The sequence below is a fragment of the Vipera ursinii genome, assembly GCF_947247035.1.
Source record: "Vipera ursinii genome assembly, chromosome: 8".
NCBI lineage: Eukaryota > Metazoa > Chordata > Lepidosauria > Squamata > Viperidae > Vipera > Vipera ursinii.
Genome location: NC_139519.1, coordinates 21,523,481 through 21,535,795, shown reverse-complemented (window position 1 = coordinate 21,535,795; position 12,315 = coordinate 21,523,481). Strand labels below are relative to the sequence as shown.

Genomic DNA, 12,315 nt, shown 5'->3' with positions numbered 1-12,315 from the left:
TGAAAGCCAACCATTTGTTCACCTTTGGACAAAGGCAGTAAGTGGCTGAAAATCCTGCAGTTGGTTGGCAGCTCCAGGTTTTCAGCGAGAAGCATTTGATGGTAATTATTCTTTGCTTTTCCTTTCTGGTTTCACAGGACCCACCCTATTTCACGGTGCTACCAGGCTGGGAGTACAGACAAGAGGCAGGGAGGGAGCTCCTAATCCCCTGTGCCGCAGCAGGAGACCCCTTTCCTGTCATCACTTGGAAAAAGGTACCCGGCCTGTCAGAAAAATCTGCAGGGCATTTGGCTTTTGATGAATATTGCAGACAGAGAAGCCATCCTTTGTCCTGGTAAGAGCAAACTGCAGGCTGCTCTACCCCTCTCGCCCTGTCCTACAAAGTGGGTGGGGGAAGCCCAGCTTCTTGCCAGGAAGCATGTAGGACAGTCTTCCCCAACTTTGGCCTCTTGGAGAAGTATGAACTTCAACTCCCAGAATTCTCCAGCCAGCCTGCTTTAAGACTTGAATTCTGGAAGTTGAAGTCCACCCAGCTTAAAGTGGCCAAGTTCAAGGAACACTGTGCGGGAAGAGTAGGGAGTGTAGCTGGCAGCTTGAAGGAGCCCAAAGCTCCTTCAGAATCTTCCTCTGAGTAGTCCAGACTTAGGCTATCCTCCCACATTTTGATTTTGGTTTGAGATGCACTGCAGCACTTTAGGACTTCATCAGGGAACCAAAGAAGGAAGGAGGTCTCGGCACTGGGGAGAGGTGTTGAGTTCTACTTCTTCCACCTCCCTGTAAAGGCCTACCTCAACTTGCCTCGAGTTGGGAACGATGAGGGGAGCTGAAGTCAGGCATAAGTTGGATGGACCAATCATGGTGGAATTAACCAGTAAGACCATATTCGTATGATGGAGCCAACTCGGGGAAAAGGCTAACATGAGACACAATGTTCAAATTTAAGTGTTTTGACCTTGGTTTTGTGGCCTTTGTTGGCTTCTCCCTTCTGTAGCCTTTGGTTGGTAGTCAAACTTTGAACTCTTCTTCATACGTTTCACCTTACTGTTGTAGTTCCAGAGTGGGCCCCATGCTCCTAACGTTTTGGGCCCCTTTGTGGTCACGTGGTCTCCATCCACTTCTTTCCACCAATTTTGGCCTCTTTCTTATTACTAAGCAAAGGCCAGAACACGCCTCATTCTCCCTTTATCCTAAGTTTTAAAAGCTGGTCTTGGGCAAGATGCCAAACCACAAGTTGCCTGACTCCACTTTAGCCCAGCTTAGCATCTTCTCTGAATCCAGCCAGTGTGTTTGTTTAATTTAAGGCCCTTTGTGCTGGGTAAACTTGACCATGATGGAGTACTAAAATCTGGAATGAAATGGCTTCAGTTGTGTGGGAACCTGGCCACAGAATCATCAATGAAAGGAGAAGAACATCTCTTTCTATTTATCATTGTCCTGGGAAAGGTGCAAGCCTAATTAGCATCCTCTACCAGTCCTCTAGCAGGGAAAAAGCTGCCTTTTAACCTAGTTGTGACTTCATCAGTAAACTGGTATTAATGTATTAAAGGGAAGGAAAATCAATAGGTCTGTAGCTCCCTCTTCTGTTCTAAAGCAGTGAAACAGTGAACTAAGCTGGAATATTTACTGGAACTGCATGCTTCAAGAATAAATCAGAAGAAATGCATGGGAAGGAGTAGCTATTTCTCACGAGTAGCTGAGAAATTCTATGATTTCTCAAGGTCCAGAAGACGTCTTCAAAATCAACTTGGAAGCTTGCACATCAAAGCTTCCTTTGATCAGGTATCTAAGCCTCTTGGCTTCCTAGCATGCCACCAATTTTTTTTTTTAAAAAAAGGTGGATAAGAGGATTTCTGTGAGAGAAGCCAACTAAGATATCCTTTCTGAGGTTAAAATTGAGCATTCCTGGAATTGGAAATCTTAGAAACTCCATGGAGCGTGATCCAATTTCACTTTATGGTAAAGCTAATTCCATGGAACTTGATCCAATTTAAATTTATGATATAGCAGAACCAGTTATAAAACGAACATCCCTCCCTCCCCTTCTCCCCTTACTTCTGGAGGTTAAGGAACATACGTGGCTGTGTCTGGTGGCTGCAGGGGACATGACAGATGTGGTTATTATGCTCCATCATTGCTAAGCTTTTTTTTTTTTAAAAAGGGCATCAGCCTGTGCAGGACTCAAGGAATTTCTTTTGTCTTCCCTCAGTCCTTCCAGGCCAAAAATGATGTGAAATTTGGGATCCAGCAACTCTGGAAGGTTGAGAGGGCAGAAAAAAAAAAGCAAAGAATGGGTGTGCTGGTGGCCCCCGGTTGTGCACCCTGATCAGGGCAATATATTTCTTGCTCAACATTAGCCCATAAAGCCAACTACAGAGATGGCTTCCTGCTTGATTGCCACTCTTGCCATCCCTGTCTTCCTTATGCAAGCTCTACGAGGGAGCCCATCTTCCTCTGCCTCTTTGGCCCATGGTTTTACCCCACTCCATGGCTTTGGGGGTTCTCTGTCCAAGATCCCCTCCCACTCCCTCACCGACAGTAGCACCCTATGTCCAGGTACTTGCAACATATCTCTGAGTTGTATGTGTGTGTGTGTGTGTTCCTCCCCATCCCCCTCTCCTTCCTTCCCTGGGTCTTCTCTCTTATTTGACCAAGGTAGGGAAGCCTAGTAGAAGCAGACACACCACCCTTCCCAGTGGAAGCCTCCAGTTCCGATCTCTCAGTAAGGATGACCACGGAGAATGGGAATGCGTTGCTACCAACATCGTCACAAGCATCACGGCAAGCACTCATCTGACTGTCATTGGTAGGTATGAGGCTGGGAAGCGTGGTTGATACGACCAGCTGGTTGATCGTTGGGGAGGGCTATGGACACTTGTGACATTTCAGCTCCAGTTGTTGTTGTTCTTGTTGTTGGTTTTTTTTTAATTTGAAGATTTATATGGCTGCTCAGTACACAAAAATGTGATTCCCTGTAGCATACAATCAGAGAAACAAGTGGTGGTTCCCCAAGAACCACAAATACAGTCAATAACCAGAATACATCACACAGATTAGAGCATGAGAAAGACTTTGGGCCAATCACCAGGAGACTGTGAGTTCTAGTCCCAACTTAGGCATGAAAGCTGGCTAGCTGACATTGGGCCAATCGCTAGGCGATGGTGAGTTCTAGTTCTGCCTTAGGCATGAAAACTGGCTCGCTGACTTTGGGCGAATCAGCAGGAGATGGTGAGTTCTAGTCCTGCCTCAGACTGGGTGACTTTGGGGCAGTCACTCTCTCTTAGCCCAGCCCACCTGCCAGGGATGTTATTGTGGGCAAAATAGGAGGAAGAATATTAGATATGTTCTCCACCTTGAGTTGTTTATAAAAATAATAATAAAGTAGGATATAAATCAAATAAATAAGGTATTCCGCCTCCCGTGACATGTTCTCCTCAATTCCGATGCAAAGCCTGAGGTCTTGAAATCCTTCTCAAAGGCTAACAGGGTTGGGGCCAATCAAGGAGCTTGTTCTGCACAGCAGGTGCATTAACTAATTGGTGGGAAAAGCTGGGCAGTACAGAGAAACATTTTGTGTGCAACAGCATTTTCCAGGTCTTGCTTCTTACTTTCCATTATTTCTCCCCATTTCCTTCTGGATTATGATTCCACTCCCCCCTGCCAAGCCCCGATCATTCTGCTATCTATTAGGAGAAGCTTCCTGGAGAACATCCATGTAAATATAGTAATATTATATTTGATTTTGTTTGTTATTGACTTGTTTTCTTCTTTTTAGTGAAAGTCCATCTCAACTGAGTGACATCCTGGTTGCTTTCCACATGGTATCTACCATGTTTCCCCAGAAATAAGACCGGATTTTATATTTTAGGGCTTAGCAAGGAAATACGGTACTAAATGTGTCCGTCTGGCTGACGAACTTAACTGGGGCTTATTTTTGCTTTGGAGCTTATATTATGAGCATCCTAAAAAATCATGCTAGGGCTTATTTTCCAGTTGGGTCTTATTTTGAGGGAAACATGGTATATCCCTTTGAGCAGGTTCCTAGATGTCTTTTATTTATCAAATAATAAACATGGAGATGTTAGGGTTCTCCAGTGATCCATATCTGATCCATTGGGTGCTTCCTTTCTTTCATCCTAGTTTAAACTCGGTTTTGTTCATCTTGATGGTCCTAATTTCCATCTCCTTGTTTTCAGGTACAAGTCCCCATGCCCCAAGTAATGTGCGCGTTGCTGTTTCCATGACCTCGGCCAACGTTTCCTGGGAACCTGGCTATGACGGCGGATATGAACAGACATTCTCAGTTTGGTACGGCCCTCTGTGAGTCATCCCAGCATGCTTTGCTCTCTGCTTCTTTTCTTTCCCCGTTGGCCAGTGTGAACAGTAGACTTGAGGCCTTGTCCTTCTTAAACTGAGTCCTCTTGAAAGTTGACTGTTCTTTTGTGTAGCAGCAATACGCAGGTATCCTGTATGAGAAATGAGTGTTTTGCACCCCAGATCTTGATTAGCTGACTTATGTGGTATATATGGAGTAGGGCTTTGTCCATTCCTTTTTAAGGTGACTTTCCCCATCATGAGGAGACGGTCAGGGACACTTAAATCTTGCTTTTCTTTCACGATGGAAGCCAAATTACTCCTCATGGCATTTGCAGAGACCTCAAATGCTTCCTTGGGCCTCGTACATTCGGTTTTCAATTAAAAATAGAATCCGTCAGGAATATCCAAATCAAGATTTGCATCATGGAAAAAACAGTGGATTTAGATTGGCTAAATTGTGGTTATCCCAATCTGTACAACGAAACAGTAGCTTGCATTCCTGGGGGAACAGCAGCCGCAAAGCAACTGGTGAGAAAGTAAAGTCTTAAATATTGTTTTTCTCTCACCCGACTCCTTTATGATACAGCTCTGGTCCTGATCCATTCTTCCTCTGCAATGATGCAAAACAAGACAAAGCTAAAATTAATGTTTTCCACAGTTCACTAAACTAAAAAGCACCCAACCAGCCACATATCTGTGGTCCATCTTCACACCTGCGGTCTCAAGCAAATGACCCCTAATAAATCTTCGAACATAATAGTTGAGTTTACCTAACATGCTGATTTCTGAATCTGACATAATGGTGCTGTATTCGTGTGATTTGTCGTGCCCAAATAAACTACACAATGGCATCCTTTGATGGTTTGTTTCACATGACAGCTAAGAACCCAGTTGGATTTTCACCACGTGCTGAACCAAACATCTAGTTTAGCTTAATCTATAGTGTTGCATAATCCTCCAATTGGTTAGTATGCTGTACATCCTATATATTATGTAATCTATCCTTCTTCAAGAAAATGCACCCTCAACGTGTCCTGAAAACAGCAGCTGGAAAAAGCTGGTGTGTCAAATTTTATATGGTGATATAACTATTCACCTCTGCCTTCCTGTGAACTGGATGAAATTGTTTTATTTAGAGGCTGTCTTCCGAGGCTACTGGTGTCAAAATTTGCTAAAAGTCACTGTAATTTAAAGATGGTATGCTCATCAGTGTGCACTATGTTTTCATACCTCTAAAATTACCCTGTACACCGCCCTGAGTCCTTCGGGAAAAGGGCAGTATAGAAATTCAATTACGGTAAATCAATCAATAAAATAAAATAAAATATGACATACTAGATTGGTGCTTCAGACTATTTACATTCTTCCATACGTGTAGGGTCTAAGTCAATTTGGATGGCTCTCAATGCCAATAGCCGTTTTAAATGGGAAACTTTCTCTTCCTAATCATCTACCTTGTCCAGGTTTTTTGCTTTGTAGGGGTTTAATTTTAGAAATCACATGTCAGTAAAAAGTTGATGGTTGGCTCACATTTCGCCTCCCACCTGCAGCATCCAACATTGTCACAGAAGTGTGAAAAAGCTGTCATGCCAGAAAGGTATCTGGACCGCTTACGCCATCTTTTTCAGTCTTCTAAAATAGCTGTTCAGGTTTTACAGAAGAAAATATAGGGCACGGCAGTAAAGGGGCACAATTCTTCTCCCCAATAAAGCTATTCCTACATCTGGAGTGTCGCTGAAATAGCCATCTAACTGTAGGCCTGCAGGCCTTTGGTTGAGGTTCTTCTGAAAAGGAAGGAAGAAAGAAAAAATAAATAAATCTGGAATCTACCTAAATTATTTCCTGCGGTGAGAAGTCCATTCGCCTTTCTTTCTTGATATGTCACCCCTTGAGTCAGTTCACAAGTCCTTTTGGTGTTGATTAATCAAATGATGTATGTGCAAACCACCAGCTTCTGTTGAAAAGATCCCTAAGGTCAGATCCCACAGGTTCCTCTAGATTTGGGGACATATTACTTATGTGTTGACTTTAAATTTACCGACAAAGAATTAAAGGGAGACTAGTATAGCTATTTCTCCCTTTAAGTCTTTGTTGGTGAATTTAAAGTCAACGCAGAAATAGCTTGTCACAGAAGCCTGTGAAAGCTCCTAGATTGGGGCTGAATGGCGAAAGCAGAAGCTGAACGCTCCGTCCCATATTTGGGGTAGACCAGGTTGCCCTGATAGACCGCATATCATTTAAATAGTAGCAGATGAAACCAAAGGATTGGCCAATATGAGAACTTAGAACATTGCTGGTAGTTAGGTTTGACAGCCGTAGATGAGTTGGATCAGACATTGATTTTCATTGCCACTGCTAAGTTTGTAAGCCGCCCTGAGTCTTCGGAGAAGGGCGGGATATAAACGGAATTTTAAAAAAAATTCTTATCACTGCAGCAAATCTCCTTCCCTTTAAGCTGACTGACATTATCTCAGTTGGCTGAGTAGGGATACATCCATTGCCTTCTGTATTATGTTGCCTATTTTCTTCCTATCCTTCCTTCTTCTTTCTGCCTCTTGTGTCCTCTCTTCACCCCATTTGACCAGGGAAGTCTACTGGGAACTTAAAATATTAGATGCACAAATCCGATAATAAAGAACTGTTTTGATTTTTTGGAAAGAGGGAAGAACCTTTGGGTGGCACAGATAGATTCAAGAACAGTGGCCATGAGTGCACCGTTGGGAGACTTGAAGGAGTAGGTTAGGGACACCAGGTCTTGGAGAAAATCTGGGTAGTATTTAGAGTGCCGAAGAAAGTTTCCCAGTAAATTGGCAATCTTGGTTTGGTTGTTTCAGTGTTTGATCTTCAGTGCTTTTGGCCTGGACTGGAGCCAGAAGGGGTGAAATTGTACCTTGGACTTCACTGTTGTTGAAGTGGGGTCATAGGTGAGCAAGGCCGAAAGCAACAAGCAGCACAGAGGGTCATGTGGCTTCATGCTGAGGACATCTGAGTCATCTTGGTCTCCACTTATGTGTCTGCCACTTGAGCTGGTTTTACGCTGTGAAGAGAGTGAAATCTTACTGAAGGTTTACATCTGCCTGGTGAAATAATGAGAAGTTTATGGCGAGACACCAGTGGGCAGCAGGATGGCTGATGTGCAGACATAAAATTTCTCGTCATTAGTGCACTGCTTGTGGCTTTCATAATTTCATGCCATTTGAAAAGCAAGATGGGCGCTCAGGTATCAGATAACAAGCAGAAACTGGGTTGATTATCCTACCGTTGTAATTCAACAGCTTGTATAAATATAGAATGTAAACCTTGCAATATCAAAGTGCAGGGGGAAGTAGAAAAGCCTCACGCTAGAGCAGGGGTAGGCAACCTCGGCTCTTTTATGACTCATGGACTTCAACTCCCAGAATTCCTGAGTCAGCTGACTCAGGAATTCTGGGAATTGAAGTCCATGAGTCATAAAAGAGCCGAGGTTGCCTACCCCTGCGCTAGACCTTTCAACCCATTTTTTTTTAAAAAAAAATCACCAAGTTATCTAATTCAGATTTTTTTTTTAAAAAAGACACTTGACAGAATGTGGGTAGCACATGTTTAAATGGCAGATGGGATGTTGAAGGGCCGGAGATTCGTTGCTTTCCGTTCGCTCCTCGTAATCAAGTGATGCAGACTGAAATCAACATGCAAATAGGATGTATTATTTGCATGTTGGCTGGCTGGGGATTTCTGGGAGTTGAAATCCACATGCCAAGTTTAGGGAACCCTGATTTAGGTCACCAAATTCAGTTTTTTCTCAAGGTGGAATTTAGATGACTGTGCCATTTCTTAAAAGTGTGTGTGGGTGTGTGATTAAATAGGATCCTGATTACCATTGGGACCGTTCCCCAAACAAGGCCGTTGTTCATTAAGAAATTATCTCTGCTTTCCCTTTATGGTCCCTTCTCCATCTCTCTTCTGCTTTCTCCTTCTTTCTGTTTTGCCTCTGGGATTTTTTCTTTCTGAAGAACCTGCTCACCTGATGGTCTTTCTTATCTCTCTCTCTCTCTAGGATGAAGAGGGCACAGTTCGGACCTCATGATTGGCTTTCTCTTCCAGTACCAACTGGTCCCACTTGGTTGCTTATGGATAACCTAGAACCAGAGACTGCCTACCAGTTCAGTGTCTTGGCCCAAAATAAGCTGGGCACAAGCTCCTTCAGTGAGGTGGTCACCGTAAATACTTTAGGTGAGTCCTGGAGATGAATGCTTTTCCATCATCCTTCTTTTCTTGTATCCATTCAGCAAAGTTCTAGGTAGGCTATGTACCAAGCTTGCTGTTCCATTTCAGAATTCTGGGCATGGTCCAGGAGTTTCCCAGAAACTAGTCTTCCAAAATTGGAGGCTGCTCTTGGTGTCCCAGACCTTGTGTTCTTTTTGGAATGAAAGATTAATTTCTGGAAAACATCTGGACCGCTCCTGGTAGGGCGGGATGGGTGTGGCTCAGAAAACGAATGCAACTTCCATTGTGGTAGGTTGTACTGATACTTCTATTCTTTCTAATGAATCTGTTTCCTTCTCCCCTATTTCCATTTTGGAATTGTTATTTGCACAAAGAGTGGGCAGAGCATGGGTTCACAGCACATTATAAAATAATCTAAGTGGACCAGATTTATCATTGGGGAGAGTTTGTTTTAAGCCACAGATACAGATTGGAAAAAGAGTTGTAGAACAGTGGTGAGATGAGGAACTAAAAACCCAGTGCGATTAATGTATTAAGGTGCTGGATTAGTACCTGAGATGCAGGTTTAAGGCCACCTTCAGATATCACTTCTTGACTTAACTTGCTCCAAAGATTGTTATCCTAAAACAACTGGAGGAAAATATGTGCTAGGTAGATGGTCTTAAGCTCCTGGAGAAAGTGTGACACGAAAATACCTCTAATTTATTCCAGGTGGGGTCCTTGGCACTCTCTGAGCTTCGTTGTTTCCTTGCAGACGTTTCATGACCCAACTAGGAAACATCATCAGTTGATCATGATGATGTTACCTAGTTGGGTCATGAAATGTCTGCAATAAAACAACCAAGCTCAGAGAGCAGCAAGGACTCCACAGTTCAACCCGGAGCTACGGATACTCTTTTCTCTTGGTATTTTATTCCACCTTGAAACTTGGCTTGCCACTCTTCAAAATCACATTTCCCAGGGCCGCTTATGATGAACAAACTACAGTTAAAGAGGTCACACACAAAAAAAGGGAGAATTGGAGAAGGGTCTGGAAAAGCTGAAGGGTGAGAAACCAAATTCTTGAGAGACCAAATTCTGGCCGTTCCCACAAATGGTAGCCAACTACATTTACAAATGTGTCCTCTGTTGTTGTTAGTTGCGAAGTCGTGTCCGACCCATCGCGACCCCATGGACAACGTTCCTTCAGGCCTTCCTGTCCTCTACCATCTTCTGGAGTCCATTTAAGCTCACGCCTCCTGCTTCAGTGACTCCATCCAGCCACCTCATTCTCTGTCGTCCCCTTCTATTCTTCTAGGTGTCCTTTAGAAGTAGGCGTTAGTGCTATTGATGCAATCCTTTCCCGTCCTTATTATTTACTTTTTTCCTCTTCTCTTTTTATTTTTTTTTATTAAAAACCATACCTTCAGCATTCCCTGTCACAACTCCAGAACCTCTGGTGCTGGTTACTCCACCAAGGTGCCTAACAGCTAACCGGACGCAACAAGGTGTTCTGCTGTCATGGCTCCCACCAGCCAATCACAGCTTTCCGATTGACCGGTACATCATGGAATTTCGGATTGGAGAAAGATGGGAGATTTTGGATGATGCCATTTTAGGGAGCGACAGTGATTTTTTTGCCAAGGATTTGACTCAGGTGAGTGGAAACTCTGGGAAAATGGTGATTGACTTTTCTCCATCCTTTGGACACTATTGTCCAAGCAATGTTGTAGGACTTGATGGAACAGGACAAGCGTAAGCTTGATGTCATACCTGTGGCACCATGGTGGTGCGGTGGTTGGAATGCAATATTGCAGGCAAACTCTGCCCATAGCCTGGAGTTTGATCCTGACCAGCTCAATGTTGACTCACCTTCCATCCTTCCAAGGTCAGTAAAATGAGGAGCCAGATTGTTGGGGGCAATATGTTGACTCTGTAAACTGCTTACAGGGGTCTGTAAAGCATTGTGAAGTGGTATATAAGTCTAAGTGCTATTGCTATTACTATACCTCACATTCCAAGTTGCTGGGAATAATGTATTTTGATTAGTTAAATAAAAAGCATTAGGAAAAGCAGAACAGAAAAAAGTGGAAAGGAATAGAATATATACATATAAGTAGCTATATCACAGTATAACCCCAAAATTAATCCATGTTAAATGATTTTTTTTTAAAAAAGCATATTACTGGTGTTGCATAAGATTCACAAGTTTGAAGTGAAAATTTAAAAGGTGAGATATAATACAACGATTAGGAAAAAGTAAAAAAGAAAAGAAAAAACCAGAAATAAATGTTATTTGTAAGGGAAAAAAAACCCTCCACAAAACAGCCTTCTCTCATTTCTCTTTTGCTGTTCTTGCTCCCCTGTTTTAAATTTTAATTAATCTTGAGGGGGCCTTGATATTAAGTCCTCTTAGTTCTACCTGGATTTGACCTGGGCTTTTGTTGAATTTATATGGGCTGCTTGAACCTGTCCTGTTACCTTTTATGATTATGGTGGAGATGGTACATCATGTATATTTAATGCTAGAAGCTGCCCTATGGGACTCTTTCCAAGTCAGAAGGGCAGGGTATAAATCCCATTATAAGTAAATCAGAACGTGAATTCATAAATAATCAACTCACATGAATGCCTGCTTGAAGGGATCCATAGGGAAAAGCTTTTACCGCAACCTGTTCAGAAGTAAATCTATTAAGTCAGTAGGACTTGTTTTCATGTAGGAGCATAGAGGAGTGCAAGTGAACCATATAAGCTTTTTGTTACGCTTGCCAGAGGTCCTAGTGTGGAAAAATGGGTTGTCTGGTTTTGCTACAAAATTAATAGCCTATGGATGCTGCATTTATTTGCTCCTTGAACCCAGAATGGTGGTGTCCTGGATAGTCTCTAAGCGGTTTTCTTGCAGATGTTTCATTACCCAACTGGGTGACATCATCAGTGGTATTATCAAAACAAGGCGAACTTGATGATGTCACCCAGTTGGGTAATGAAACGCCTGCAAGAAAACCACCCAGCTCAGAGAGCAGCAAGGACCCCCACAGTCCTCCTCCTCCTCCTCCTCCTCCTCCTCCCTGCAAACCCCTCTCCCTTTTAGCATTAGTTGGGTAATGAAATATCTGCAAGAAAACAACCAAGCTCAGAGAACACCAAGAACCACACAATTCTCCTCCTTTTCCTTCTCCTTCTCCTTCCCCTCCTCCTCCTCCTCCTCCCTGCAAACCCCTCTCCCTTTTAGCACTGATGATGTTACCTAGTTGGGTAATGAAACGCCTGCAAGAAAACCACCCAGCTCAGAGAGCAGCAAGGACCCCACATTTCAATCCTGAGCTACAAATACTCTGTACTCTCCATCTTGCAATTCTTCCAAGGTTTTCTTTGGGTCATACTGTTGGGGAACTTTAGGCTTTGTAGTGCCAACACATTCAAAGAGCGGCCAGTTGAATCAGAATTAGTTCTACTTAATACAGGTAGCTGAACTCAAGTCTGGTTATAAGATTATTATTATTTTTTTGCCATCCCCCTCCCTTCCCTTGGGAATCATTTGTTCCCTTGAATGGTGATGACATTGGTTTCCATCAGCGTTATTGAGACTAATAACCCTGACATGTTTCACGTTGTAGGACACGTGGTACGAGTTCCGAATTTTGGCTGTCATGCAAGGTCTAATTAGCGAACCCAGCAATATTGCTGGAGTCTCCAGCACAGGTAAGCAATGATTTTACTTGCCTTGGCAGGCAGGTGTTCTGCCCCTGAGAGTAACCCGGTTCTGAGACCATCTCAGTCAGCTCTAGGAACAGGGGGAGTCCTTTGTGATGATCC

General features: G+C 43.2%; 1 protein-coding gene across 1 annotated transcript in view; it reads left to right on the top strand.

The window, feature by feature from the left end:
* The window catches only part of IGSF9B (immunoglobulin superfamily member 9B), a gene marked incomplete at both ends in the record, with an annotated part of 66,041 nt that overhangs the window by 36,900 nt on the left and 16,826 nt on the right, over positions 1 to 12,315 (top strand). The window contains 6 exons of the mRNA XM_083368817.1: positions 138 to 254; positions 2,653 to 2,803; positions 4,194 to 4,305; positions 8,351 to 8,526; positions 9,930 to 10,156; positions 12,117 to 12,201. Coding sequence (XP_083224943.1) covers positions 138 to 254; positions 2,653 to 2,803; positions 4,194 to 4,305; positions 8,351 to 8,526; positions 9,930 to 10,156; positions 12,117 to 12,201 — 868 coding nt within the window. The remainder of the gene's footprint in view (positions 1 to 137; positions 255 to 2,652; positions 2,804 to 4,193; positions 4,306 to 8,350; positions 8,527 to 9,929; positions 10,157 to 12,116; positions 12,202 to 12,315) is intronic.